Source organism: Phyllobates terribilis, unplaced genomic scaffold, assembly GCF_046119375.1.
Source record: "Phyllobates terribilis strain yellow unplaced genomic scaffold, ASM4611937v1 Scaffold_11__3_contigs__length_659146591, whole genome shotgun sequence".
Classification (NCBI taxonomy): domain Eukaryota; kingdom Metazoa; phylum Chordata; class Amphibia; order Anura; family Dendrobatidae; genus Phyllobates; species Phyllobates terribilis.
In genome coordinates this window covers 524,415,553-524,443,455 of record NW_027362771.1, presented here as the reverse complement: position 1 = coordinate 524,443,455, position 27,903 = coordinate 524,415,553, and the positions used below count along the sequence as shown (strand labels likewise).

General features: G+C 46.7%; 1 protein-coding gene across 2 annotated transcripts in view; it reads right to left on the bottom strand.

Moving 5' to 3' along the window:
• Positions 1 to 27,903, bottom strand: part of KCNIP3 (potassium voltage-gated channel interacting protein 3) — a 210,672-nt gene that overhangs the window by 147,715 nt on the left and 35,054 nt on the right. For both annotated transcript variants that reach the window (XM_073653669.1, XM_073653670.1), the window contains exon 2: positions 18,703 to 18,868. In XM_073653669.1, the coding sequence (XP_073509770.1) occupies positions 18,703 to 18,868 (166 nt within the window). The remainder of the gene's footprint in view (positions 1 to 18,702; positions 18,869 to 27,903) is intronic.

Below are 27,903 nucleotides of genomic sequence, written 5' to 3'. Positions count from 1 at the left end.
GTCCATGCACCCAATAGCACTTGGTAATTGCACTTAGATACTGGCTGGTGACCGGATCACGCTGCTTTATATGAAGACCCCTATTTATTATAATGATGGCTGGACTGGATATAACAAGCACTTTCTACCTATTGTGTCCCCCTATTTCCTTATAGATTGTCAGCTTGTGGGCAGGACCCTCACTCCTCCTGTAACTGGTGAACTATGTGCTACTCTAATGCAGTGATGGCGAACCTTTTGGAGACCTAGTGCCCAAACTGCAATCCAAAACCCATTTATTGCAAAGTGCCAACATAGCAATTTTTCCTGACTACTGAGGTTTTAGTTTAGAAAAACAACTCATACATTAGCGTGCTATAGACTCTATAGCAGAGAGCTTGTAAGTGCTGCACTCCAAGCCTAAGATACTAGCCACCAATTGCAGAGGATTTTTAATCAAAAGTAAAAGTTGTTTGCTTTTACTACCTCTTTGCAATTGTAACCCTTTATCATGATGAGAATAACCCTTTAAGACAGGGATGTCAAACTCAAATACACAGAGGGCCAAAGTTAAAAGCTTGGACAAAGTCGCAGGCCAACCTTGATATTTGTTGAAAAAAATGTATACAATTGAGGAAGTTTTTCCTTATCAAATAAAAAATTAACTTTTGGAATTATAGTAGAATAATATAATATGTTTTGTAAAAGCAGTAAAAAGCATATGGCCCAATTTAAATATGCAATAACAAACCTTGAATAATACATATAATAAAGTAGGATGCAAACAAAACTGTCCCCAAACACAGTATGATACCCCCACAGTATAATGACCATACTGTACCCCTCTCCCTCAATCCCCCCAACAAAGAATGGTGACCCCATCACAGTATGATTCTCCAACTGTAATCCCCACACAGCCCTCCATACAGTATAATGGCCCCACATAGTTCTCCATACAGTATAGTGGGCCCCACATATTCCTCCATACAGAATAATGGCCTCACATAGTCCTCCATACAGAATAATGGGCCCCATATAGTCCTCCATACAATATAATGGCCCCACATAGTCTTCTATACAGTATAATGGCCCCAAATAGTCCTCCATACAGTATAATGGCCCCACATAGTCCTCCATACAGTATAATGGCCCCACATAGTCTTCTATACAGTATAATGGCCCCACATAGTCCTCCATACAGTATAATGGCCCCACATAGTCCTCCATACAGTATAATGGCCCCACATAGTCCTCCATACAGTATAATGGGCCCCACATTGTCCTCCATACAGTATAATGGGCCCCACATAGTCCTCCATACAGTATAATGGGCCCCACATAGTCCTCCATACAGTATAATGGGCCCCACATAGTGCTCCATACAGTATAATGGCCCCACATAGTCCTCTATACAGAATAATGGGCCCCACATAGTCCTCCATACAGAATAATGGCCCCACATAGTCCCCCATACAGAATAATGGCCACACATAGTCATTCATACAGAATAATGGCCTTACATAGTCCTCCATAGAGTATAAGGGCCCCACATAGTCCTCCATGCAGAATAATGGGCCCCACAAAGTCCTCCATACAGAATAATGGGCCCCACATAGTCCTGCATACAGGATAATGGCCCCACATAGTCCTCCATGCAGTATAATGGGCACCACATAGTCCTCCGTACAGAATAATGGCCCCACATAGTCCTCCATACAGAATAATGGCCCACATAGTCCTCCATACAGTATAATGGCCCCACATAGTCCTCCATGCAGTATAATGGCCCCACATAGTCCTCCATACAGTATAATGGGCCCCACATAGTCCTCCATACAGTATAATGGCCCCACATAGTCCTCCATACAGTATAATGGGCCCCACATAGTCCTCCATACAGTATAATGGGCCCCACATAGTCCTCCATACAGTACAATGGGCCCCACATAGTGCTCCATACAGTATAATGGGCCCCACATAGTGCTCCATACAGTATAATGGGCCCCACATGGTCCTCCATAAAGAATAATGGGCCCCACATAGTCCTCCATAAAGAATAATGGCCCCACATAGTCCTCCATACAGTATAATGGGCCCCACATAGTCCTCCATACAGTATAATGGGCCCCACATAGTCCTCCATAAAGAATAATGGCCCCACATAGCCCTCCATACAGTATAATGGGCCCCACATAGTCCTCCATACAGTATAATGGGCCCCACATAGTCCTCCATATGGAATAATGGCCCACATAGTCCTCCATACAGTATAATGGCTCCACATAGAGCTGCACGCCATATAATGGGCCCCACATGGTTCTGCACGCCGCCATATAATGGGCCCCACATGGTGCTGCACGCTGTATAATGGCCCCAGAGTAAAATAATAATAAATACTCACCTCTGCTCATTCCAACGCTGATCTGGACTTCACATTTCTCAGTCCTACCTGTCACGTGTGTCATCTCCTCACCTTCCTCAGCGCTTCACTAGCGCCGCGGGCCACTCTGCTCAGGCCGCGCCTGGCTCCCATCAGGCAGCACGTGTGCAGATTAGAGGGGCCGCGATTCTAGTGGGAGGGGGATGGTGCGCGGGCTGATGAGAGTGGTGGCGGTCGCAGTGCCCCGGCACAGCACACACAACGCGCGCCCCGGCACAACTCGCACAGCGCACGCCCCGGCACAAGACACACAGCGCGCGCCCTGGCCCAAGACACACAGCGTGCTGGCTCAGCAGACAGCGTGCGGTCGCAGGTGATGGAACTGGCTCAGGAGGCTGGCGGCGGTGCTTGCGCTTATCCTATGGCTCGCGTGCCAACAAGGAGGGCTCTGCGTGCCACCTGTGGCACATGTGCCATAGGTTCGCCACCGCTGCTCTAATGTCTTTACGTGTCCCCTCTCAATTCTAAAGTGCTGGGGTATACATTGGTGCTATACAGGGTGGTAAACATGGTGTAAAGTGAAACTGGTTCACTTAGCAACCAATCAGATTCCACTTTCCATTCCTCACAGACTCTTTGAAAAAAAAGTCTTTATTTCCAACAAGATGGGGCCCTCCACATTATTCAAGAGTAGTCCGCGAGTATCTTAATGAAACATTTCCTATTAAATGGATTGGCCGAAGAAGTCCACTTGATTGCCCGGCACGTTCACCAGACTTGACCCCAATGGATTTTTTCTTTTGGGGAGTACTCAAGGACAAAGTTTATAGTCGAAAACCAAAAAGTGTCAGTGATTTGAAAAATTACGTAAGAGATGCATTTCAAGAAATTAATACCCAAAGAGACTTGTGCAAAAAAGTTTGTGGAAGCGTAAGAGGCAGACTTCAAGGCTGTGCAAATTGTAATGGAAAACAGTTTGAGCACCTGCGTTGATAAAATTTAAGGGCTTTTGTATTATTGTTCAGAATAAAATTTAATTGTCAATGTTATGCTTGTGTTAGTAAATATAATTTTATATATACAGTTAGGTCCATATATATTTGGACAGAGACAACATTTTTCGAATTTTGGTTCAAGACATTACCACAATGAATTTTAAACAAAACAATTCAGATGCAGTTGAAGTTCAGACTTTCAGCTTTAATTTGATGGTATCCACATTAACATTGGTTGAAGGGTTTAGGAGTTTCAGCTCCTTAACATGTGCCACCCTGTTTTTAAAGGGACCAAAAGTAATTGGACAGATTAAATAATTGTAAATAAAATGTTCATTTCTAGTACTTGGTTGAAAACCCTTTGTTGGCAATGACTGCCTGAAGTCTTGAACTCATGGACATCACCAGATGCTGTGTTTCCTCCTTTTTGATGCTCTGCCAGGCCTTCACTGCGGTGGTTTTCAGTTGCTGTTTGTTTGTCGGCCTTTCTGTCTGAAGTTTAGTCTTTAACAAGTGAAATGAATGCTCAATTGGGTTGAGATCAGGTGACTGACTTGGCCATTCAAGAATATTCCACTTCTTTGCTTTAATAAACTACTGGGTTGCTTTGGCTTTATGTTTTGGGTCATTCTCCATCTGTAGTATGAAACGACGATCAATCAGTTTAGCTGCATTTGGCTGGATCTGAGCACACAGTATGGCTCTGAATACATCAGAATTCATTCGGCTGCTTCTGTCCTGTGTCACATCATCAATAAACACTAGTGACCCTGTGCCACTGGCAGCCATGCATGCCCAAGCCATCACACTGCCTCCGCCGTGTTTTACAGATGATGTGGTATGCTTTGGATCATGAGCTGTACCATGCCTTCGCCATACTTTTCTCTTTCCATCATTCTAGTAGAGGTTGATCTTGGTTTCATCTGTCCAAAGAATGTTCTTCCAGAACTGTGCTGGCTTTTTTAGATGTTTTTTAGCAAAGTCCAGTCTAGCCTTTTTATTCTTGATGCTTATGAGTGGCTTGCACCGTGCAGTGAACCCTCTGTATTTACTTTCATGCAGTCTTCTCTTTATGGTAGATTTGGATATTGATACGCCTACCTCCTGGAGAGTGTTGTTCACTTGGTTGGCTGTTGTGAAAGGGTTTCTCTTCACCATGGAGATTATTCTGGGATCATCCACCACTGTTGTCTTCCGTGGGTGCCCAGGTCTTTTAGCATTGATGAGTTCACCAGTGCTTTCTTTCTTTCTCAGGATGTACCAAACTGTAGATTTTGCCACTCCTAATATTGTAGCAATTTCTCGGATGGGTTTTTTCTGTTTTTGCAGCTTAAGGATGGCTTGTTTCACCTGCATGGAGAGCTCCTTTGACCGCATGTTTACTTCACAGCAAAACCTTCCAAATGCAAGCACCACACCTCAAATCAACTCCAGGCCTTTTATCTGCTTAATTGAGAATGACATAACGAAGGGATTGCCCACACCTGTCCATGAAATAGCCTTGGAGTCAATTGTCCAATTACTTTTGGTCCCTTTAAAAACAGGGTGTCACATGTTAAGGAGCTAAAACTCCTAAACCCTTCATCCAATTTTAATGTGGATACCCTCAAATGAAAGCTGAAAGTCTGAACTTCAACTGCATCTGAATTGTTTTGTTTAAAATTCATTGTGGTAATGTCTAGAACCAAAATTAGAAAAATGTTGTCTTTGTCCAAATATATATGGACCTAACTGTAAATCAAAATAAATGTGATTATTTTCTGGCCACCTACTTTTGGACCACCCTGTATAAATAAAATAATAATAATAATTATTATTACTATGGTATAAGCTGAGTTATTGTCTCATAAACAAATCTGATCTGGAAGTGGAACAGTATAAACCTGGAAAAAATTTGCCCCATATGTCATCCATATTCTGCAGGAAGATAAGTCCATACCAGGAAACCTGAAGAATAACTGCTTGCAGAATATAAAAAGGGCTAAACTGCTGTAAATAGTGTTTGTATTCTCCGGCAGTATAACTAATGTCATCTTCATGCCCTGTGAAGCAGCCACACTTTTTCTTAGTAGTTCTAATAATTGGACAAAGTTGTGCCACTTGGCAAACATTAGTTCCCTACTCCCTACAGCTATAACTAGGGGCCATGCCACAAGGCCAACCTCTTTAACATTACACCAAACACTATCATTTATTTAACATGCTGCTAACGCTTCACTTTATAGCCCATCCGAGCACACACAGGAGAGGTAATAAAACGTACAGTCTCCAGACCACTCTCACCCGCTAGACATGGCACTGTTACATAATGTACCCAGCAGCATCCTGTTTCACTCCAGCAAGTGACATCAATATACTTGTACAGTACCATGCAAAAGTTTTAGGTAGGAGGGGGAAAAATGCTACAAATCAAGAATGCTTTCATAAATAGAAGTGTTAATAGTTTATTTTTCTTAGGAACAAAATGCAAAGTGAATGAACAAAAGAGAAATCTAAATCAAATCAATATCCGTGTGACCGCTGTGACGCCTCTACTTCGGGAAAGCCCTTTAGTTTACCCTGGGTGTTGGGGGACTCAGTGTCGGGTCCTGTGATGGAGAGATGGGATGCAGCCGTGGCCCGGACCCGACCCGTGCTCAGGGCCGTCACATTAAAAGGAGATGGTGTGGGCTTACCCGGGTCGAGTGGTTGGTTAACGACTACGCCACCTGTGGTTCCTGGTGAAGGGTCACCAGCGCCGCTGCAGTCCGCTGAGGCATGATGTTACGGCGGCCAGAGTTCTTACTACTCCCCACAGGCGGAGCAAGGCCTCAGGGCAGAGGGACAGGATGGAGGGGGTAGTAGTTGAGGAGAAGGCATCCCGCATCCCGCGGTGTAGCGCAGAAATAACAGTCCGGAGGCCATAGGGGTGAACTTCCAAGGCTTTACTCACGTAGCTGGCAAAGGAAGGCTACTCCCTGCTCCCCGCGGAGTCCTGCGCTTACCAGAGACGGGGGTCCGACAACCTCCGAGTAAGTCCAGCATTCAGTCGCGGCCCTACAGCAGAGTGTTCCTGAACTACAGACCAATTCCTTTCCTGTCCGTGTGTGTGCAAATAGGCCGGGTCTCCCTCTGAGCTCCTCTCAGAACCAGGGCACGAGGGCAGCTCCGCTCCGTCCGATACCCAGTGGGATCCTCTGGGCCTAACCGGGCTTTCCCGTCCAGGACGTAGAGTAGCAAGGTCGGGTGTCGGGGGCCGGTACCCCATTTGCAGCCGGAGTCCCTCTGAATATATCAGGTTTGCGAGGAGAGGTGGCGTACACCGCTCCGTCTGCATCCTGCCTGGGATCCATTTGCTACGGAGCCACACTCTTAAGCTCCGGGCCTTCTTGATCTTGGTCCTTGGCCGGGTTGAGACATTCCTTGCCTACAACCTACCTCTTGTCCCAAGGCCAGGGTACGAGGGCTGTGTCCCTTGCCAGCGCAGGCCCACACAGGATCTGCGCTCCCGGAGGGAGGTCACATTACACACAGTAGTTGACAGCACAGAGAACAGCCGAAGAAGAACCAAGATCAAAGATGGCTTTGAATTAAATATGAAATCTAAAGTGTAACTAACTTGTAAGTCCTCCACCCTCACCCACTAACTGGTTCCCCTCTCTCTTGGTTCCCAGTCTCCCTGTAACCAGGGGAGCAGCACCTAGTGCATAGTAGCTCCCTCTGGTGGAGAAATGTGGTGTTGGATGCAAAGGCTTGGGTCACGACTATCACACTGGCCTTACCTCAGAGGAGGAACACCACACTCCATTAGAGAAGTGCAGCATCCCTGTGGCGGTCGAACCCTCAGGGGTGCCACATTCCCCCCTGTTAAAACACAGCACGTCCGCGGGCTGCAAAAGAAGTAACACCCAGGAATTTTTTTTTTTTTTACTAATAACATGAACTATCTTCCCTTTATGGGAGGCACATTTCTTAAACGTTGCATAACAAGGTAAATAGTATAAAAGTACAAAAGTATAAAATTATAAAATTACAATAGTGCTAGCATTTTTCCAGAGACCTTAATGCAAACAGACAGATAAAAGTGCAAGGACGCAGAGTCAGTTCAGAAGTGTGAGGGACCTGTCCTAAGCCCTCAATGTGGGCCCTGGGGTGGCTGCAGGGCAGGAAGATCCCGAGTTGGACCTCCCATAGAGCCACCCTGACAGGTTTTTCTTCTGGGGACTTGAGGTAGAAGAAAGGCACGGTTTCACATAAAACCAATGTGGAGCACCTTAAGAGATGCAAACTATATACAATGTAAAGAGTCTGTCTGCTGCCAGTCCGCAGGGACACGTGTCTCTAGAAAGTCAAAATAAACATAATGCAGTAATGCAACCAGTATAACTCAACGACAACAGCAGCCGGTGGCTGCTCAGTCCATGTGTTCCCTCCGGGGAAAGGGCTCATTCCTCCCGACGGAGGCTAGCCGGCCCTCCACAGTTGAGTGCGCGGGGGACTCGCTCCTGGACACTTTATGGATATCCAGGGCATACCACCCTCACTCTCCATTGTGGCGGTTGTAAGTCACCATGTCGCCCACGGCGAGACTCCAGCCAGGGTGTCCCTTCTTGAGCTGGGGCTCGACGTCACGCCGATTAAAGAAGACATCCCGCTCCAGCCCGGGACTCCTTATGAAGCCCCATCCTGCCTCACGGTGGAAGCAGACCACCTGCCCTTCTTCACGGGGGCCTGGGTTGGACACCTCCCTCAGGCGGGCCCTGGACTTGGCAGCTTTGGCCCGCACTTGAAGCTGCTCACAGCGAAGCTCCCTTTCCTGCTGCTCCCGACTCAGCTGCTGGATTTGCTGGGAGCAATACTCGCTGCTCCTCTGAGCTTCAGCTCGGGTCTCCCTGGGGAAGCCCATTAGGTCGTCCCCGGGTTTTCCCAGGCCCACTCTTCTGCCGCCGGGCAGATAACGGTGGGGGCCGGAAGCGGCATTAGGGGTTGCTGTAGCAGGCCCGAGTATGCGGACCAGTCCGGGTTGGGGCCCGTGGACCCCCATGCAGATCCGGGTTCCACTGGGCCAGAAGGTAAGAGACCACGGAGGTCTCCGGCGACGGCGGCGGTTTGGAGCTCCGCGGAGAAGGCTTCCTCCCAGGATACCGCACCTGGGAACTGGCACTCGGACCACTGGTCCAGGAGGGGCTCGGCCTGTTCCGCGGCCGGGGTAAGGGATTCCGACTCACCCAATGCTAGGCCGCAGGCGCACTTCAGAGACTCTCCTTCTGGGGCAGCCGCTCCCTTGGTAAAGGCCTCACTCCTCCGCCGCTCCTCTCGCTTCCGCATAGCCGCCTCCATGAGCTCCCGGGCCACTTTGGCCGGTCCATAGCTGGGGACCGCAGGGGCTCCCAGGTAGGGAGAGGATCTGGCTCCGTCTCCATTGGCATCCATCGTCGCAACTCCTGGTGACGATGCTGGAACTCTAGAAAATGGCTGCACCTCTTCGTCTCCACCTCCTTTTTGGGGCGGCTCCAGGGCTGCAGGCCGACTGGCACTCCCTCGGACGTCCCCTCCGGGGTGATGGACACTACCCCGCGGACAGTCTCTAATGGAAGGGGCGGTCTGCTCTTTTGGCGCCATTGGGGAGCCAGGCCCACGATGGGAGTTGCTGAGACGCTGCCCCTCCTTCACATTATGGCGCCCGTTCTTCTTGGGCGGGCGCCATTTTAAGTGGAAAACGACAGTCTGTTTAGAAAGGCGCGCAGTACCCGGTAGCAATGGGCACTCTTCTCCGTTGCTGCGGGCACGAGATCCTGCCGACTACGCCAGGTTGTGACGCCTCTACTTCGGGAAAGCCCTTTAGTTTACCCTGGGTGTTGGGGGACTCGGTGTCAGGTCCTGTGATGGAGAGATGGGATGCAGCCGTGGCCCGTACCCGACCCGTGCTCAGGGCCATCACATTAAAAGGAGATGGTGTGGGCTTACCCGGGTTGAGTGGTTGGTTAACGACTACGCCGCCTGTGGTGCCTGGTGAAGGGTCACCAGCGCCGCTGCAGTCCGCTGAGGCATGATGTTAGGGTGGCTAGAGTTCTTACTACTCCCCACAGGCGGAGCAAGGCCTCAGGGCAGAGGGACAGGATGGAGGGGGTAGTAGTTGAGGAGAAGGCATCCCGCAGTGTGGCGCAGAAATAGCAGTCCGGAGGCCATAGGGGTGAACTTCCAAGGCTTTACTCACGTAGCTGGCAAAGGAAGGCGACTCCTTGCTCCCCGCAGAGTCCTGCGCTTACCAGAGACGGGGGTCCGACAACCTCCGAGTAAGTCCAGCATTCAGTCGCGGCCCTACAGCAGAGTGTTCCTGAACTACAGACCAATTCCTTTCCTGTCCGTGTGTGTGCAAATAGGCCGGGTCTCCCTCTGAGCTCCTCTCAGAACCAGGGCACGGGGGCAGCTCCGCTCCGTCCGATACCCGGTGGGATCCTCTGGGCCTAACCGGGCTTTCCCGTCCAGGACGTAGAGTAGCAAGGTCGGGTGTCGGGGGCCGGTACCCCATTTGCAGCCGGAGTCCCTCTGAATATATCAGGTTGGCGAGGAGAGGTGGCGTACACTGCTCCGTCTGCATCCTGCCTGGGATCCATTTGCTACGGAGCCACACTCTTAAGCTCCGGGCCTTCTTGATCTTGGTCCTTGGCCGGGTTGAGACATTCCTTGTCTACAACCTACCTCTCGTCCCAAGGCCAGAGTACGAGGGCTGTGTCCCTTGCCAGCGCAGGCCCACACAGGATCTGGGCTCCCGGAGGGAGGTCACATTACACACAGTAGTTGACAGCACAGAGAACAGCCGAAGAAGAACCAAGATCAAAGATGGCTTTGAATTAAATATGAAATCTAAAGTGTAACTAACTTGTAAGTCCTCCACCCTCACCCACTAACTGGTTCCCCTCTCTCTTGGTTCCCAGTCTCCCTGTAACCAGGGGAGCAGCACCTAGTGCATAGTAGCTCCCTCTGGTGGAGAAATGTGGTGTTGGATGCAAAGGCTTGGGTCACGACTATCACACCGGCCTTACCTCAGAGGAGGAACACCACACTCCATTAGAGGAGTGCAGCATCCCTGTGGCGGTCGAACCCTCAGGGGCGCCACACCGCCTTCGCCTTTAAAACCGCATAAAAGCATCAATTCCTTTAGGTCTACTTGCACAAAGTGAGGGATTTTGTAGGATTATAGTCAGGTGTAGAAGTAAGCAGTTATACCAAACAGGTGATAATGATCCTTTTCATATTTAGGTTAAAATACAGCCATTAAATGAAACAGAAATCTTTGTAGGAGGCTTAAAACTGGGGGAGGAGAGGCCAAACTCTGCTACAGAGGTGAGGTTATGAAAGACAATTTAATAATAATAATTTTTATTTCTATAGCGTCAACATATTCCACAGCACTTTACTATGTTATGTCTTTATTGTCTGTACAAGTGCCCTCTGAAATGTAAACACATAATTCAACAGATACCAAGAGGAGTGAGGGCCCTGCTCGCAAGCTTACAATCTATCTATGTTAAGAGGCTCCCTCCCTCTTAAAGGGGCCACGCGTGCCGTCCTAAAGAGTCCCCGGCCAATGGTCGAAGGACCACTCCTATTTAAAGCACCTCCTCCAAAATGGAGATGCCTGTACAATGTTGTTGTTTGTGTGCTAACACTCTCCTCAGCCCTCAGGTTCCAGTGCCCTCCAGTCTGTTTATCAGCCGTGCCCGCCTGCCTGTCTATCAGCCGTGCCCGCCTGCCTGTCTATCAGCCGTGCCCGCCTGCCTGTCTATCAGCCGTGCCCACCTGCCTATCTATCAGCCGTGCCCACCAGCCTGTCCACCTGCTGTGCCCGCCGGCTTGCCTACCTGGACCACCTGTCAGGTTTCCTGCTGTGCCCGCCTGCTTGCCTACCCGGATCACCTGTCTGGCTAAATGCTGTACCCGTCTGCTTGCCTACCTGAATCACCTGTCTGGCTACCAGTCGTGCCCGCCTGCTTACCTACATGTGTGTCACCCTGGGGGATATAGGGGACTCGGTACCCGGGCCTTTTACCTTGTTTAGGATATCACGGCAGTCGGCTCCCGGGCCCGTACTCTGGGGTCTCTCTTGAAAAAGGGGTTTTAGTGTACAGTTTGTCTCGTGACGCCATCTGTGGTTCCCGGTAATAGTTACCGGCGCAGCTGCAGACCTCCGGCGGTGATGGGATGGCAGCTGGGATGTTTCTGCTCCCCACAGGCTGAGCGGGCCCCCGGGGCAGGTGTTAGGGCAGATGGTGATGCTGGGCGTTGTAGTGCAGAAGAGATGGCGCAGCAGGAGTAATTGACAGAGACAGGAGATTCGCTTCAGTACCTTTACTGGTGTAACGGCAGATATGGTCCAGGGTACTTGCTAGGAAGGGTGCACTTCAGGACTTCTCCCCAGTGAGCGGGTATAAGGCCTCCTGATCCGTGTCTCCCTCTCTCTAAGCTTCTAGCCAGCCTGAAACTTGGCCTAGCTTCTGTGTTGTGTTGCTCTCTCACCTGACCACTTGGTAGTAGGACCTTTCTTTGGCAACCACTATCCCTGGACGCCGGGGCCTTTGTGGTTCCTAGTCCGGTTATTGCTGGTAGCTTCAGGATGACCAGGCGTCTGGAAGCCTTCTGGTATGCCGGTTGTCCCTACTGGGTATAGAGGACCCTGTAGGCGGACCCGGTGTCCAGATTATGTATTCTGGGGTGAGCCTGTGATGCTCCTCTGCCCCCTTAACTCCTTTCTCCTCTCCTCTTTGCCTCCGGCCACACTCGGGGCCCTCAGAACACAGCAGCAGACGTGCTGCTCCTTCACTGGTCTCAGCGCCAGCACGCTTCTAACTGACTGCCTAAGTCCACCCTCCATATATATATCCCTAACAGGGCTCCCTCTGGTGGTCTGAGGTGGAAGGGTGGAGTTGTCTGTTTCTAGTGAGGCCCTCTTGTGGAGAAGTCCGTCCATGCACCCTTTTGGGTCCTGTGGTACCTGTAGTAGCAGGGTGCCACACCTGGATCACCCGTCAGGCTACCTGCCGTGCTCACCCGCTGTACCTGTCAGCTTCAGCCATCTGACCCATGGGAGTCGCCTGCTCTCACACAAGGTCTGTCCCAGAGTGGCACCTGGTCCACGTGCCCGGTCCCTCCCTGGTTCACGGAGTCAACTAAGCCGCCGTGTGGCACTTAGTTACGCCCCTCTGGTCCCTCCTTGCATCTCAGCACAGAGGTTCCACCACCCGGACCTGTAACATAAATATGTTTGCACCTGTTCCTTTACCTTTGTGGTACCGCACTACTACCTGTAGAATTTTGCTCAACCTCTTGTGTAAAGGATGCTTCACTCCTCATACTAACACTAAAGTTTTCGTCTCCAGGTCTCAAAGTGATTCATGGTGTTTGTCCACCATCTAGTGGCCATAGTGTAAATTACCTTTGTAAAATCAGATATTCACATTGTATGATGGAGCTATATTGCAAAAACTTACATGCGAGTGTTGGTGGAAGTTTTCACATTAGTCTTATCGGAGTTTTAATTGCCACATAATCCTAACCTTATACGGAAACAGGCGATGGCTTCTGCCTGTCACTGTAGGATGCTTCCTTCACCCATGCATCCTACTGTACACATTTATACAATATCGATACACAATTATTAAATATAATCACTATTTTCATTCAAATGTATTATTTAAGATTTCTAAAGTTGACTTTGTAATTTCTCAACTTATTTTTCTTCCTTCACATAGATGGTTCTATTTCAGGAGCCAGACAGTTTTTGTCCATTAGGACCCAATTATTTTTTTTTTCATTTTTTTGCCCAAATTCAATAGGACTTGAGCTGTAGTACCTGAGAATGGCCACTGTGCTGGTCTGGGCTTGTGCATTAACCCCTTCCTTTTAAATAAAGATCTGCACTTGTCGGGCTTTGTGCAGCACCAACGTTTCCCTACGGTCAGGACCCCCAGAGTCCTGCAAGCACTGGGATTCCGGTGCAGAGCAATAGCTCTGACCTGCAACATCATCGAGACCTCGGGTCCCGATGATGTTAACCCTGTGTTATCTTCTAAATGACGCGATCAATCTTGACATCATTATTCAGTATCAACCAATCTGGCCTCCTGATGAGCCGTACAGGCGAAACGCATTGAGCTGAATTGAGACGTGTCTGGATAAGAACCAATTTTTTCCCTTTCAATTAATGTCTATACTCTGATCTTATGCCTTTCAGGAGTATCATGACATTATCATTTGAATGCATATGCAATTTACGATATATATAGTCGGCTTACAAGTTGTGATACTGTATACACTGTTTATCTATATATATTTGAAGGGCAGTGTAGAGTGTCCTAGGGACAGCCACCATTAAGTGGGTGCGCCATACACTCATACATAGGGTGCTAACTTCCGTTCTTCAGGCAGAGATTCGGACATTAGGATAAAATAGGGACTTTTGTTCAATTTTGGACATTAGGTTAATTGTTACTTCCCAGTTATGTATCTGGTTTCTTAATATCTGAGATACCTGGATGTATTCTCCTTCTGTTTTATGATCCCTGCTTCGTGCTCCAATCTGTTAATATGTGTGTTTTTTTTTTTGATGGAGTATGTTCTCGGTTATAATTTCTTCAGTATTATGCGATTGTGGCCCTTTATGCTCATTATATAGTTGTGTATCTGGTGGAGCATTTTTGGTATTAATTGTTGGTAATTAAACTAGCACTGATGAGGGTGTACTAGGGAAATAAGGGATAGCCTCCGAGGAGCGGGGGCGCCATTGTCGCATTCTAAGGGTGCCAACCTCCGCTGGTCGATCCAGGATTATGTATTTTTACTGTGTGTCTTACATGTTGTTAATCCTTTTATATATTAATAATAAAAGTTATATTTTAATTAGGTGTCTTTTATGTGAGCCAATAAGACATAACGATGCAAGAAACATGTCATCTAGAAGGTAGTGCAGGAGTTTCCATCAACAGTAAAGGTTCACTAGAGAAGTGTATAGAAGTGGAAAGCGGCAGTAACATCATTCTAGGAGCAGAGGGAGAAGATACAACATAGAGAAAAAAAGAAGATGAAAAATTGTGGGGCTAGAGTAACATTTTTGTGGGAAAAAGTAAAATGTTAATTTTTTCCTTCCACATTGCTTTAATTCATGTGAAGCACCTGAAGGGTTAATAAACTTCTTGAATGTGGTTTTGAGCACCTTGAGGGGTGCAGTTTTTAGAATGGTGTCACTTTGGGGTATTTTCTGTCACATAGACCCCTCAAAGTCATTTCAAATGTGATGTGATCCTAAGAAACGTTTTTGTAAATTTTGTTGGAAAAATGAGAAATCGCTGGTCAACTTTGAACCTTTCTAAGTTCTTAACAAAAAAAATTATGTTTCAAAAATTGTGCTGATGTAAAGTAGACATGTGGGAAATGTTATTTATTAACTATATTGTGTGACACAACTCTCAGGTTTAAGGGTGTAAAAATTAAAAGTTTGAAAATTCCAAAATTTTCAAACTTTTTCCCAAAATTCGGATATTTTCACAAATAAACGCAAAAAATATTGGCTTAAATTTACCACTAACATGAAGTACAATGTATCACAAACAAACACTGGACTGGTCCACAGAAGAAAAGGAGAATCCTCCGGTGGGCCCCTGTGTGAGAGTGGGCCACCACCCTCTTATATGAGCAGTACTTGGCACTATATACTTGAATCACTATGTACAGACAAAGGCAGCATCTTATTCATTTAGGAATCCAGTTCATTATTATATAAATCTGTGATTGAGGATAATGTCACATTTGCCTGTAGTTGAAAAGTGGTTCCCTGGAGGTGGTTACTCATTGGCCCTTGGCTCTCCAGTCCGACATTGCTCACAAGGTAGCACAAATATTACTCACCTCTAATTGTACAGGTCTGGAGCTTAAAGAGGTTTTCCCATTTTCTGAACACTCTCCAGGTCCTGAGTCTCCGCTGCTGCTCCAGTGTCTGCAGAGCTGACTTCATGTCATCAGCGCTGCAGGCAATAACTGAGCTCAGCGGCTCTGCTTGAGTTGACTGCACAATCCGCTCGCTGATTGGCTGTAGCTCTGTTGATGTAACGTCAGCGCTGCAGACAATATCAGACACTGATAGCAGCGCTGGACCTTGGGAAGATAAGTAAGGCAACTTTTTTTATTTTAAACAAATTGCAGCTGCGGTCAGGGGGTCTGAACCTGGGAAATCTTTTTAATGGTCAGGTACAGGTGCAGTTTCTTTGCAGAATTTACAGTGTAGCCTCCGTCCTGTAGGCATGTTGGCTTTGCACTTGTTCTTTCGGGCTGTAACTCAGGTGTGACTCACCACTAGTGTTGAGCGAGTATGTTCTGTTAACCCTTTCGCCGAGTACGCTCGGGCCGAGCTCCGAGTATTTATAGCTGCTCGGTGATAAGGTTGAATCGCTCCCGTGTGCATGATTTGCGACTGTTTGGCAGCTTTATTACATGTGAGGAATGTGTAAGAAATAGACATTCCTCAGATGTATTAAAACTGTCAAACAGTCGCAAATCATGTGCACGGGAGCGATTTAACCATATCACCGAGCAGCTATAAATACTCGGGCTCGGCCCGACCATACTCGGACAGAACATACTCGCTCAACACTACTCACCACCTATTGCACAGTCTGTAGTCAATGTCGGGTTCTCCTCTGTCACACCTCTGCCAGCCTGAAACAAAATGTGACTTCTCACTGAAGTTCATCTCCTGAATGATACAGTTTCTGTGGGTATCCCTCACAATATATTGGCCGTTTAGTCCCTCTCCATCAGGGTGGAGTCTGCTATTTGATACCTTATCTGCATCACATGAAGGCCTCTCGTCAGACACTGACCAAGAGCACCCCAATAAGGTTCCTGCCTCTAACATCTGCCTGACTGCCCCACTATTGGTATCTGTCACCCACTTATTTATCATCTCCTGACCTGTTGCTGCTCAGCGCCTTTGTGTCCACACCTAACCATCGTGTTTCCATCGTCATTAGCAGAACATCACAAAGGCCCTTGTCGCACTCGTACAAGCCCCTGGGTCCATCAGTGAAAACAACGCGTTATTCCTATATAAATAGGTCACATCTCAGGGAATCTTCCTGAAGCCACGGTGCCATAAGAACTGTCAACCTAGGGAGTGGTCGCCCTCAGGAGCCGATCACAGTGGGAGCCGTTGATGGTTTTAAAAAAAAGGGCATATGTGCTTTCTTTGAAGAAAATAGCATAAATAATTTCGTAAATGAGTAAAGTTTTGTTCTGAATATTTGGATCGACAATTGGGATCAGGAGGAAGAAAAATTAGCTCTTTCGGGGCGGACTCAATCATGCATTGTGGTTGTACATATACCCCATACCCTCTATCATTTCCCATCCCTTGGTTGAGCTTGATGGACATGTGTCTTTTTTCAACCGTATTAACTATGTAACTATGTAATTATGATATACAGTATATATATATAATTACTATTATTGCTAATTATTATGATGAGATTTATTTTACTCTCTTAAGTTGCAGTCCACATTATTCACTACATAGAAAGGTTAAATGGTAGAGATCAGTGGTTTCAGGAATTTCATCCTTTCATTTTACGTCCACTGCATGGACTTAATTTCCCACCATACCATAATCCGTTAGGTGCTTTAGATGGAAATATTCCCCCTTAGGTTGCGTTCACACATTGAGTTTAACCAGGAGTGGATTAATAAGAGGAAAAGTATAATAGAAATATGTCACCATTTCTGTATTTATCACCCACTCCTGGTTTTGGCTTACAAATATTGAGGTATAATACTGACCAAATACTGAACGTGTGAATGTAGCCTTAGTAGAAGGATAGCCATAATACAGAATCTGATGGAGTCTCCTACAATTTTTTTATTCTCTTTCGTATGTTTCCATGGGAAATTAGAGACATACACTGAGGCCACCATACTTACAGTGGGTACGGAAAGTATTCAGACCACTTTAAATTTTTTACTCTTTGTTTCATTGCAGCCATTTGGTAAATTCTAAAAAGTTTTTTTTTTTTTTTTGCAGAACAACTCTGTGACCATTCTTTACTGGCCCAGCCAGAGCCCTGACCTAAATCCAATTGAGCATCTCTGGAGAGACCTGAAAATGGCTGTCCACCAATGTTCACCATCCAACCTGACGGAACTCGGGAGGATCTGCAAGGAAGAATGGCAGAGGATCCCCAGGTGTGAAAAACTTGCATCATCCCCAAGAAGACTCATGGCTGTACTAGCTCAAAAGGGGGCTTCTACTCAATACTGAGCAAAGGGTCTGAATACTTATGACCATGTGATATTTCAGTTTTTCTTTTTTAAGAAATTTGCAAAAATTTCTACATTTCTGTTTTTTTCAGTCAAGATGCGGTGCAGAGTGTACTTTAATGAGAAAAAAAATGGACTTTTTAGAATTTACCAAATGGCTGCAATGAAACAAAGAGTGAAAGATTTAAAGGGGTCTGAATACTTTCCGTACCCACTGTATATAGATGTCCGATTACGGGTCCATACAAAAGGTAATCAGGTAGTATAAAAGAGGCTTTAAGCAGCAATAAAAATAATATAAAGGGACAAATACCCAGTCCATGATGCTGAAATTCAAAATGTAAAGTATTGCAAATGTGTGGAAATGTCTTCTCTGCCTTATGTACAATGGGTGATATTTTGCTGGATGGCTGTGTAATACATTTGAAAGGTGTATTCTCTGTGCTCATTACCTCCTGTAGTCTTTGGCCATTAGAGTAACTGCATTTTCTGTACTCACATCTTAACTCTCCTGGGAAGTTATCCTATGACTTTGATACATGACATAATGGTGTCAGGAGGAAAAAAGTAAATTAGTCCCATGTTCAGTAAGTAACACTGGGGCTTATAGAGATTCTCTTAAGTAAGTAATTGGGATGATGGAAGACAAAGGAAGACATTACTAATAAGTGTTCTGGGAGGGAAGACAGAAGCCTTTACTTAATATAATGTTAAAGAATGCATAGGTTATTTGTTGTAGAGGCCATAGAGATGCCAGTGATATAAACAGCCTGACTATATTTGGGTCTACGGACACCTTTTGGAAGAAGGCATCATGTAGTTGTGGCCATAACACAAAGGAGTGTCTACTAAATGGTATCATTACTAGCATACAGTGCATTATTTTAAACAGCACCCCAATGTATGTTTAAGGCACTGTGCAGAAGGTACAAGTCAACACTATATGGGCAGATTTTCTAAACCAGCATAAGTATCGTTATTACCGTCGTCCTATTTGTCAGGTTTGAAATAGTCATATTATAAATTCTGACATATTAGAGCAGCATTTTGGTTGAGTCTGAGTACCTGGACCTTGAGGTGATGTACTGGACAGTATCCATTTAACCAGACAACATTTCATCAGATTCCTGCGGGTCAAGCGAGGTTTTTGCCACTTCACACTGTCCTTCTTCTCTGGAGAAGTTTGGCTAGGGTCACCAAATAGATTTCCATCATTCTCCTTAGCGTCATCCTGAAAAGCAATGAAAATAGTAGTGAGATGACATAAGGGGTTGTCCAGTACTTTTATATTGATTACTTATCCATGACATAGGTCATCAACATCAGATCTTAGATCTATGGTGGTCCGACATCCCCACGATCAGCTCTGTACACTGTTTAGTGGCAGCTTCTGAGTATTGCAGGTTAGCCCTGGTGTTCAGCTCCGTACTCTGTATACATCTGACCAATGCCAGACGTAATATGATGTAATTGATCACTGGGTTTGTCGGGTGTTAGACCACCACCATAGTAATGTTGATGACATTTTTCTATTTGCTATTCTGGCTATGCTGATTGACATTTTACAAGAATAGATAATTAATATTAAAGTAGTGGACAACCCCTTTAAATTTTTGGATCTGGTAGTATTTATCCATAACTATAGACAACTGCTATAGGGCTTGGAACTAAAGAGGCTCCAATATGGCACCAAAATATGATGGAGAATTTCTGGTATTCAGCAGTAGAATAGAAAACTCATAATATATGACACTATTATCCATACTCTGGTTGTTTTTTTCAGCACAATGTATGGATGTATGGACTTTTTTCTCTCCTACTACAATTCCCTACTGACTCACAAGCTGAACATACTTTCTTACCTTTGATTTTGCGTCAAAATGTCCCAAGACGAGTGGTGAAAGGTAACCAGTTATGAAAAAAATAAAAAAACATGATTTTGAGATACTCTGTAGGGTGATGTTTATGCTATATGTTTGTATATGTCACCACCCAGTGGTTGTGATGTGGATTGCACCCTATTGAGGGATGTGATAGCTTGTCATGATAATGCATTGCATTTCTTTTTTTGGGGAGGTTTTAGTCCTTAACAAATTGATTATAACATTAGCAACTTAGCAGCTGTAGTAGTTACTAATGCAAACAATTGTAAGTTCTGTTTTTTTAGCACATAATTTTTAGACCATTTTATAATTTTTAAGATTGTTTTTCCTGTTTACTTTTCTTAATAGCTTGAAGGTTAATATGCTGAAACGTAACCCTTAATTTACCATTTATTTAGGCTACCGTTACGATGTAGTAACATATGCCCTAACATCTGGCATCATCAGACAGCCCCAGGACATCACAGGGGGAACTCAGGTTCATCAACTTTAGATATTAAAAGTTTATTTGCTCTCTACCATTGGGGGGAAAGTTCTGATGTTATGTGTCAGTAGAAGATCCTCCTTGTACCAGGATGGAAATATTCTCAGCTGAATATCAGCTTTACCTCTATATCCAGAGGCCATGATTTGATAAGGGGCTTGTTTCATCTTAACAATTCCCTTTTTTCATTGAAACCCCAAACAAACAACCAATATTGTTTAAAAAGCTGTCGCTAATTGTGATTGATGGAGACAAAATATCTTAAATCCAACACGTATTAGTCAGTTGAATGAATGGTCAGGGTACACCAAAAGCACACTATTAGAAGCATTCTGCTCCGGCTAAAAAAAGGATCAAAGCGAAACAAGACCTTAAAGTATCGTTATATTTCCACCCTGACGTATTAGTAGGTTTAGGGTGAGGAGTTGTAATAGTTCCTTTGGCACTGAAGTAGTTAACAAAAGTGTTCCTGTAGTTAGACCTCTCTAAACTGTTGGTGGGCCAAGCTAAGGGGTTAGCTCTAGTGGTCCAGTCAGTAGAGTAGAGGGGGGAATTTAGTGCCCTGATCAAGCCTTGAGTGTTATAGAGCTTGTTCCTGGCATAATTCCTTGTGGGCTGCAGTACCTGTAACCAGCCACAAGATACCACTGTCACGGGTGCAGCTGTCAGGCTGAGTCTGCTAGCAGTGTTACAGACAGTGATGGGGTTAATGCTGTGTGATGGCAGCCCACAGAGGGTGGGCACTTTAGGAAAATCCCTGCTTAGTTTCCAGGAGCAGGAAGTGATGAGTGATTAAGAGATAGGACAGTGAACTGTACGGGCAGCCTGAATATATGGTGGCTGCTAGGGTAGACGGGAGCTCCATACCCTCAGACAGTGGGATCACCAGTGTAAAAGTCTCCCTACGCAAGAGTCCTGTTAGCCGGCCGGAGAAACTCAACAGAGGTATTGAGGACCCGGGGCACTTCTAGTCTGCAGGAAGCAGAGGAAGATAAGTAGGACTCCAGGCTAAGACGTGGGGGAGATATCGGATCCGGAACACTGTTGGTATTGCAGAAGAGTCTCTTGGGCTAGAGATTAGAGTCACAGAGATGCTTCACTTAAAGAGGGAACCAGGGCTGAAGATGTTGCCAGCGCCTGTGAGGGAGATAATAATCTGTCGGGCCTTATCCATTATATCTGCCTGTAAATATTGTACATATTCCTCTTCCCCAAGTAAAGTCCAAGTTATGGTTAAGAACCTCGTGTCCTCTGAATTTATTGCTGCCCTGGTCCCAGAAGAGAAATGCCTGGAGACAGCCGCGATCAGATGGTTGGAAGTAAGTGGAGAGCACCACATACACAGCCACACATCAGAGGGAGGACACGTATTGTCTGTAGGGTGCCAGAGCGAGCAGGGGCTACAGCTCGCCCACGACTACCTCGCTGGGGCACCTTACATTTGGTGTAGTCGGCAGGATGCGAGCTCCTCGCATGAAGAAAACAGGGAAGAGCCGACGCAGAACACTGAGGAGAAAGTGTTGGAAGGCATGCGGCCCAAGATGGCGGCCCGAAGCATGGATTCCAAGATGGTGACAGAGGCAGTAAAGTCTAGGGGAAGAACCGCCTATCGTGGGAGTGGACGGCGCCGGAAAGCGCGAAAAGATGTCCAGCCCCTACGAGTTCCGGCCCAAAAAAGGATGGGCCCAGCAGTGAAGATGCGTCCCAGGATGGGACGTCCAGTGAAGAAGAGGGCGCGGCGCAAAGCGAAGTCCGGCCCAGTGAGTATCAGCGCACACGGAGAAGGGGCGCGGCTGAAGGCGGAGCTGCAGAGAGTGACGAGAGACGCGGCGGTTGCGTCAGAAGGACGGCCCAGAGAGAGGAGGAGTTGGACGCACAGGACTCGCGTCATCGGGAAGCGGTCAGCGCCATTTCCTGTCCAGCGCACGAGAGGAAGGAGGTGCTGCAGTGGATGCTCTAGGAAGATGGCAGCCGGAGGATCGGATGACCTGTCCGAGATGAGCGGTGAGGAGGAAATCCTAAAGCTGATCACCCCAGGGGCCGCAATCGGAAGTCACTCACCCGCGGACGCTGCCCGTGAGTCTTTGCCTTTACCCCCAGTGGCCATCCAGTGGTCCACTAGGCCTGACCCAGTGATGGGTCTGCTCATCCATGAACTGCGTGTGTGGAGTTGGAGCCGGATGCCGGAAGATGCTTCCTCCTCGGCGGAGGGCAAAGGACATCCCGGTGGGGCCGAAGCAGCTGCCACAGCATGGCCTGATGAAGGTGAGCGGCCCATACCCTGGTGGCTGGTCCCGCTTGCGGAGCCGCTAATGACAACTCCTGGGGCAGCGGCGGAGGCCCCTAGGCCTGAAGGAGCTGATGCGGAGGCGAGGCCTTCTAGAAGGAAGGCCGCACGGGAAAATTTCTGGCAGTTGGCACTAGAGGCCCTAAACGCCCCCTCGGCGAAGCGTTACGCCGAGCTCGGTAGTCTGAAGTGGACTACCCGCAACCCCCCGATGACACCACGGGAACAGCGACGATGGACCGATACCTTCCTGAGAGGCTGGCTGGAAGGGTCCAACGCGGCGTGGAGGGAGTCGGTGGAAGCTTCCCAGACCTGGGGGCGGGTCATAGAGTTCCGTATCCGTGAGGGGTACGGGTTTCTGGAAGAGGAGTGGACCGGGCACGAGGTGTTCGTGACCCGCGAAGTGATTAAGCGGGACTATCTGCCCGACCGTCTCCACAATCTGCGTGTGGGAGACATAGTACACTTTGTAAAGTGTGAATGTTCCTGGGGGTGGTACGCGGCTGCGCTCACCCGACCGTATGAGTGGGAGGATGTCCTTCAGAAGGACGAGGAGGTCCTCCGGCAAAGGGCCAAGAGAGAGGCCCTGCAGCGCTGGGCTAGGGAAGCCCCTAAAGGATTCTTACCCCCTCCCAAGGCCGGTGTCCTGCAGGAGGACGAATCAAGGAAACAGCAGTGGGGAGACATCGTAAGTGAAGAGGAGGAAGACTTCACGAGCTGCAGTAGAGCCGACTCTCCCAGTGAGGCGCCTGATGCTGACTCAGCAATCAAACACCCAGGAGGTGCTGAGGCAGTTGAGCAGAGAGCTGCCGGAAGATTTCAGGCTGGCGCCAGTAATGTGGTTCACAATTTCACAGTTACCAGCTATGGCCCTACCCAGGTTGGTTGCGGCAGTGCCACGTCCTCGGATGAGGACCCTGGGCCCAGTAGGTACCCTGATCAGCCTTGGAGGTGGAAAAATCCACCTTCATCTACAGCATGGGCCACCTTTATGAAGGAGCGGAAGGAGGCCCGGAAGAAGTGAGCTAGTTGGCTAAAAGGTCCGTTGACCTTCTACTTCTTCCTCTACTAGGATCCACCAGCTGTGGTCCTGTTTCCGGGACTGTTTCCCAATGGGGACGGAGTGCCCCATGTTGAGTTAAGTCGAAAAATGGAGGACTGTTTCCCTACCTCCCAGTCCAGGAAGGCCTTAAGCAGCACTAAGTTGTGTGCCCAAGAGAGTTGCTCTTTTTGTTTTTACTTTTATTTTTATTTTTGTTGCGCTTGTTGCGCCTTTTTCTGCTGGAATTTGAAACACTGAGGCACACTGTGACGATGACTGTCCTCTAAATCTAAGAGACTTGCGACCTAGCAGGAAGAACCGGTGACCCCCGCTAGGGCCAAGAAGAAAGTGACTCACGGGGTGTTCCCTGTGACCGTGTGCCTCAGAATGCAGCCTTCAAAGGAGATTGAGGGCTATTGGTGTGTGACCTGTCTTAAAAAAATGGACATGGACATTGTGTTTCCAGGGTCCTTACCAAGAAGGACCGGTACTTTTGAGAAGTTTGAAAGTTGATAATGGACTGTCCTGAATTGCAGTTCCGGGGCCCTTTACAGAGAAGGGCCGGTCTCCTACTCAAGAAGAAGACTTCAGGACCAGTCGTGTGTACTAAAATGTTTTAGTAAATGTAGTAATGTGATATGATGTCATAGCTGCTGATCCGTATTGATTGTTTAGTATGGTTGGGGACGACCAACATTAAAGTGTGGGGGAATGTAATAGTGGGGAAGGACATAGCCTTCCTTTGGCACTGAAGTAGTTAACGAAAGTGTTCCTGTAGTTAGACCTCTCTAAACTGTTGGTGGGCCAAGCTAAGGGGTTAGCTCTAGTGGTCCAGTCAGTAGAGTAGAGGGGGGAACTTAGTGCCCTGATCAAGCCTTGAGTGTTATAGAGCTTGTTCCTGGCATAATTCCTTGTGGGCTGCAGTACCTGTAACCAGCCAGAAGATGCCACTGTCACGGGTGCAGCTGTCAGGCTGAGTCTGCTAGCAGTGTTACAGACAGTGATGGGGTTAATGCTGTGTGATGGCAGCCCACAGAGGGTGGGCACTTTAGGAAAATCCCTGCTTAGTTTCCAGGAGCAGGAAGTGATGAGTGATTAAGAGATAGGACAGTGAACTGTACGGGCAGCCTGAATATATGGTGGCTGCTAGGGTAGACGGGAGCTCCATACCCTCAGACAGTGGGATCACCAGTGTAAAAGTCTCCCTACGCAAGAGTCCTGTTAGCCGGCCGGAGAAACTCAACAGAGGTATTGAGGACCCGGGGCACTTCTAGTCTGCAGGAAGCAGAGGAAGATATGTAGGACTCCAGGCTAAGACGTGGGGGAGATATCGGATCCGGAACACTGTTGGTATTGCAGAAGAGTCTATTGGGCTAGAGTTTAGAGTCACAGAGATGCTTCACTTAAAGAGGGAACCAGTGCTGAAGATGTTGCCAGCGCCTGTGAGGGAGATAATAACCTGTCGGGCCTTATCCATTATATCTGCCTGTAAATATTGTACATATTCCTCTTCCCCAAGTAAAGTCCAAGTTATGGTTAAGAACCTCATGCCCTCTGAATTTATTGCTGCCCTGGTCCCAGAAGAGAAATGCCTGGAGACAGCCGCGATCGGATGGTTGGAAGTAAGTGGAGAGCACCACATACACAGCCACACATCAGAGGGAGGACACGTATTGTCTGTAGGGTGCCAGAGCGAGCTGGGGCTACAGCTCGCCCACGACTACCTCGCTGGGGCACCTTACAGAGTAATGATGACATGGGCTCATCCACAAATTGCTTTGCAATCACAGCAATATCTTGGCATGCATGCAATTTCAATGTGTCCAGTGAAGTCATGTGATAATAGCATGAAGTCACATGTTTATAGCAAGCATTTTTCTCATAGGGAATCACAGATTTCACCTTCAAGTTTCAGGAATGTGATGAGCCTGTGCCCAAAGAGCATTTTTGTCCAAAACTAGTAATATATTTGTACTACTTTTGACATGTTCTGTCCCTTCATTATTTTGCATTTGATTCTGGTATCATAGACTTGGTTGTCCAACCTCAGACCACAACTTCTACTTTTCATCTCTCCCATCATCGAGCAATTATCATGCAACCCAATAAAACACTGACATCGTAGATTAGATAAATTTGGCCACAAAAGCAATTTAGTAACAAACATTACACTTTTTTAGACATTAGCGTAGTAACAAAATGGAGTGGAAGGGTCCTTGAAGCTATAAGCTCTAATGATCCCTAAATAACCCATAGGACCACAATTAACCTCAGCCACGACCCCTCTCAGTAATACCATAACACCAATGATTTACTTGCCATTAACCAACTCCTAGGGAAACCACATCCCTTTGCCAGGAGCCCCAAAACTTACCAGACCAACTAGGAATAGTTATCCACAAATTTATACTCACTATGAGTTCCCTAGACCAAATTAATACCAACTTCAAGGACCCCGCCAATCACCTAGTGGCCTCTGAATGGGAATGGTAAGCCACTCCCTAAACCCTTATTTTTATATACACTGTAACCAGCCCTGTCACACCTCCTCTCCCTCTACGTTACAACCCATCATCATGTCAATCTCAGCCCACTACTTGCGCTAGGGCTTTGAACTTCTCTTTTCATATAACACTGGAGGACAACTAATTTGGCTACCATTATAAGTTTTCACATTTGGCTTCACTGGAGTACTAAATGACAAATTGGACTTAATAGGCCAGAGAGGTAGATGCATCACTAGGCAAATTTGAATGATAGCATCTGTGAGAATATAAGCCATATTAATCGTTAGCCACCTTTTCAAGAAACAGATATACAGTATTGTACAATAGTTTTAGGCAGATACGGGAAAAAATGCTGCAAAGTAAGAATGCTTTTAAAAATAAAAGTGTTGATAGTTCTTTGTTTTTATAAATTAACAACATTCAAATTGAATGAACCAAGTGAAATCTAAATAAAATGAATATTTCTTGTAACCACCCTTTGATTTTAAAATAATTATATCAAACAGACGATAATGATCATCATTTTCATATGTGGGTCGAAACAAAGTCATTAGCTGAATAATAAACAGCTGTGTAGCTTAAAACTGGGTGAATATCAGCCAAACTCTGCTACAAAGGTGAAGTTGTGGAAGACCGTTTTATGTCACAGGTCATACACCATGGCAAGACTAACCAAACTAAACACAGCAGCAATATACAAGGTAGTTATACTGCATCAGCACGGTCTCTCCTAGGCAAAGATTTCAAAATAGACTGGGGTTTGAAGATCTTTTGAAAAGGCACCAAAAATTGAGCAACTGTCGCGCTGTAAACGGCGAAACAGGGGAAAGGTTGAATGTTGGGACCCGCACCTGTCCCTGCCACACTAGGGGGGCCCTGACTTTCCCTTATCTCAACAGTACCTCTGATAGTGAGGAGGCCTGAGCTGCCAGCGTCTCCTTAACTCCTGCGCAGGCCCTGACAGTAACTCCCTCTCCACCAAGGGAGGAAGACAGTACAAAATAATGATGCTGTCACAAGACAGGGAAATACAGACAGGGTAAACAGAAATAGCAGTCACATGAAATGCTCACTCTGCCACAGAGGAAACACAAGGGAGTTAAGGAGGGGAAACAAAAAAGGAGAGAAAGCAGGTAAACACGCAGCAAAACAGCAACGACTATAGCTAACTAAACCTCCAAGCTCCTATACACAATGCTCCTCCTTCACTCTCCAAGTCAGGCAGAAGAACTAATCACTGACACTCTAAGAAGTCAGAGCAGAGTATAGAAGGGAAGAGTAGTTAACCCAAATCAGCTGAGAGACCAGAATCTCAGGAAAACCCAGCAACCCAGATTAACTCCCACACTGCTGGCAAAACGCAGTAAGTTAATAAACTGGAGAGGAGCTTCGGCCCAGTGTGTGTGAACTATGTCCAGAACTCCACGGTTCTCTAGAACCTCTCTGTCGCGGTAACCCTGTGATAGCAATGTTGAGGACCGGAAACACAGTGGTTGGCCAAGAAAATTAGGTGCAGCTCATGAAAATCAAGTCCTACTTACTTCCCTTTAAAATCAGAAAATGTCTAGCAGTGACATCAGGTCACAACTGGCAGCAACCAGTGAGACCCAACTACACCCATTTACTGTTAGGAGAATTCTGTCCAGAAGTAGTTTTCGTGAAAGAATTGTGGTCAAAAAGACATACTTTTAACATGGAAACAAGGCAAAGCGACTCAACTATTCATCAAAGCAAAGGAACTGGGGTGCAGAAAAATGGCAGCAGGTGCTTTGGACTGAAGAACCAAAATTTGAAATTTTTAGTTGTAACAGAAGGCAGTTTGTTCGCTGTACAGTTGTGACCAAAAATATTGAGAATGACACAAAGTTTGCTGCTTCAATGTATTCAGATCTATTAGTCAGTGGTTTCTGTGGGTACTGAAGTACAATTATAGGCATTTTATTCCTTTTTTAAATCTGTTATTTACAAATACATCAGGTTTCTGCAAAGACTTAAAATTGTGTGTGACCTCAACATCATCGAGTCTGTCTGGGATTTCATGAAGAGACGGAAGGATTTGCACA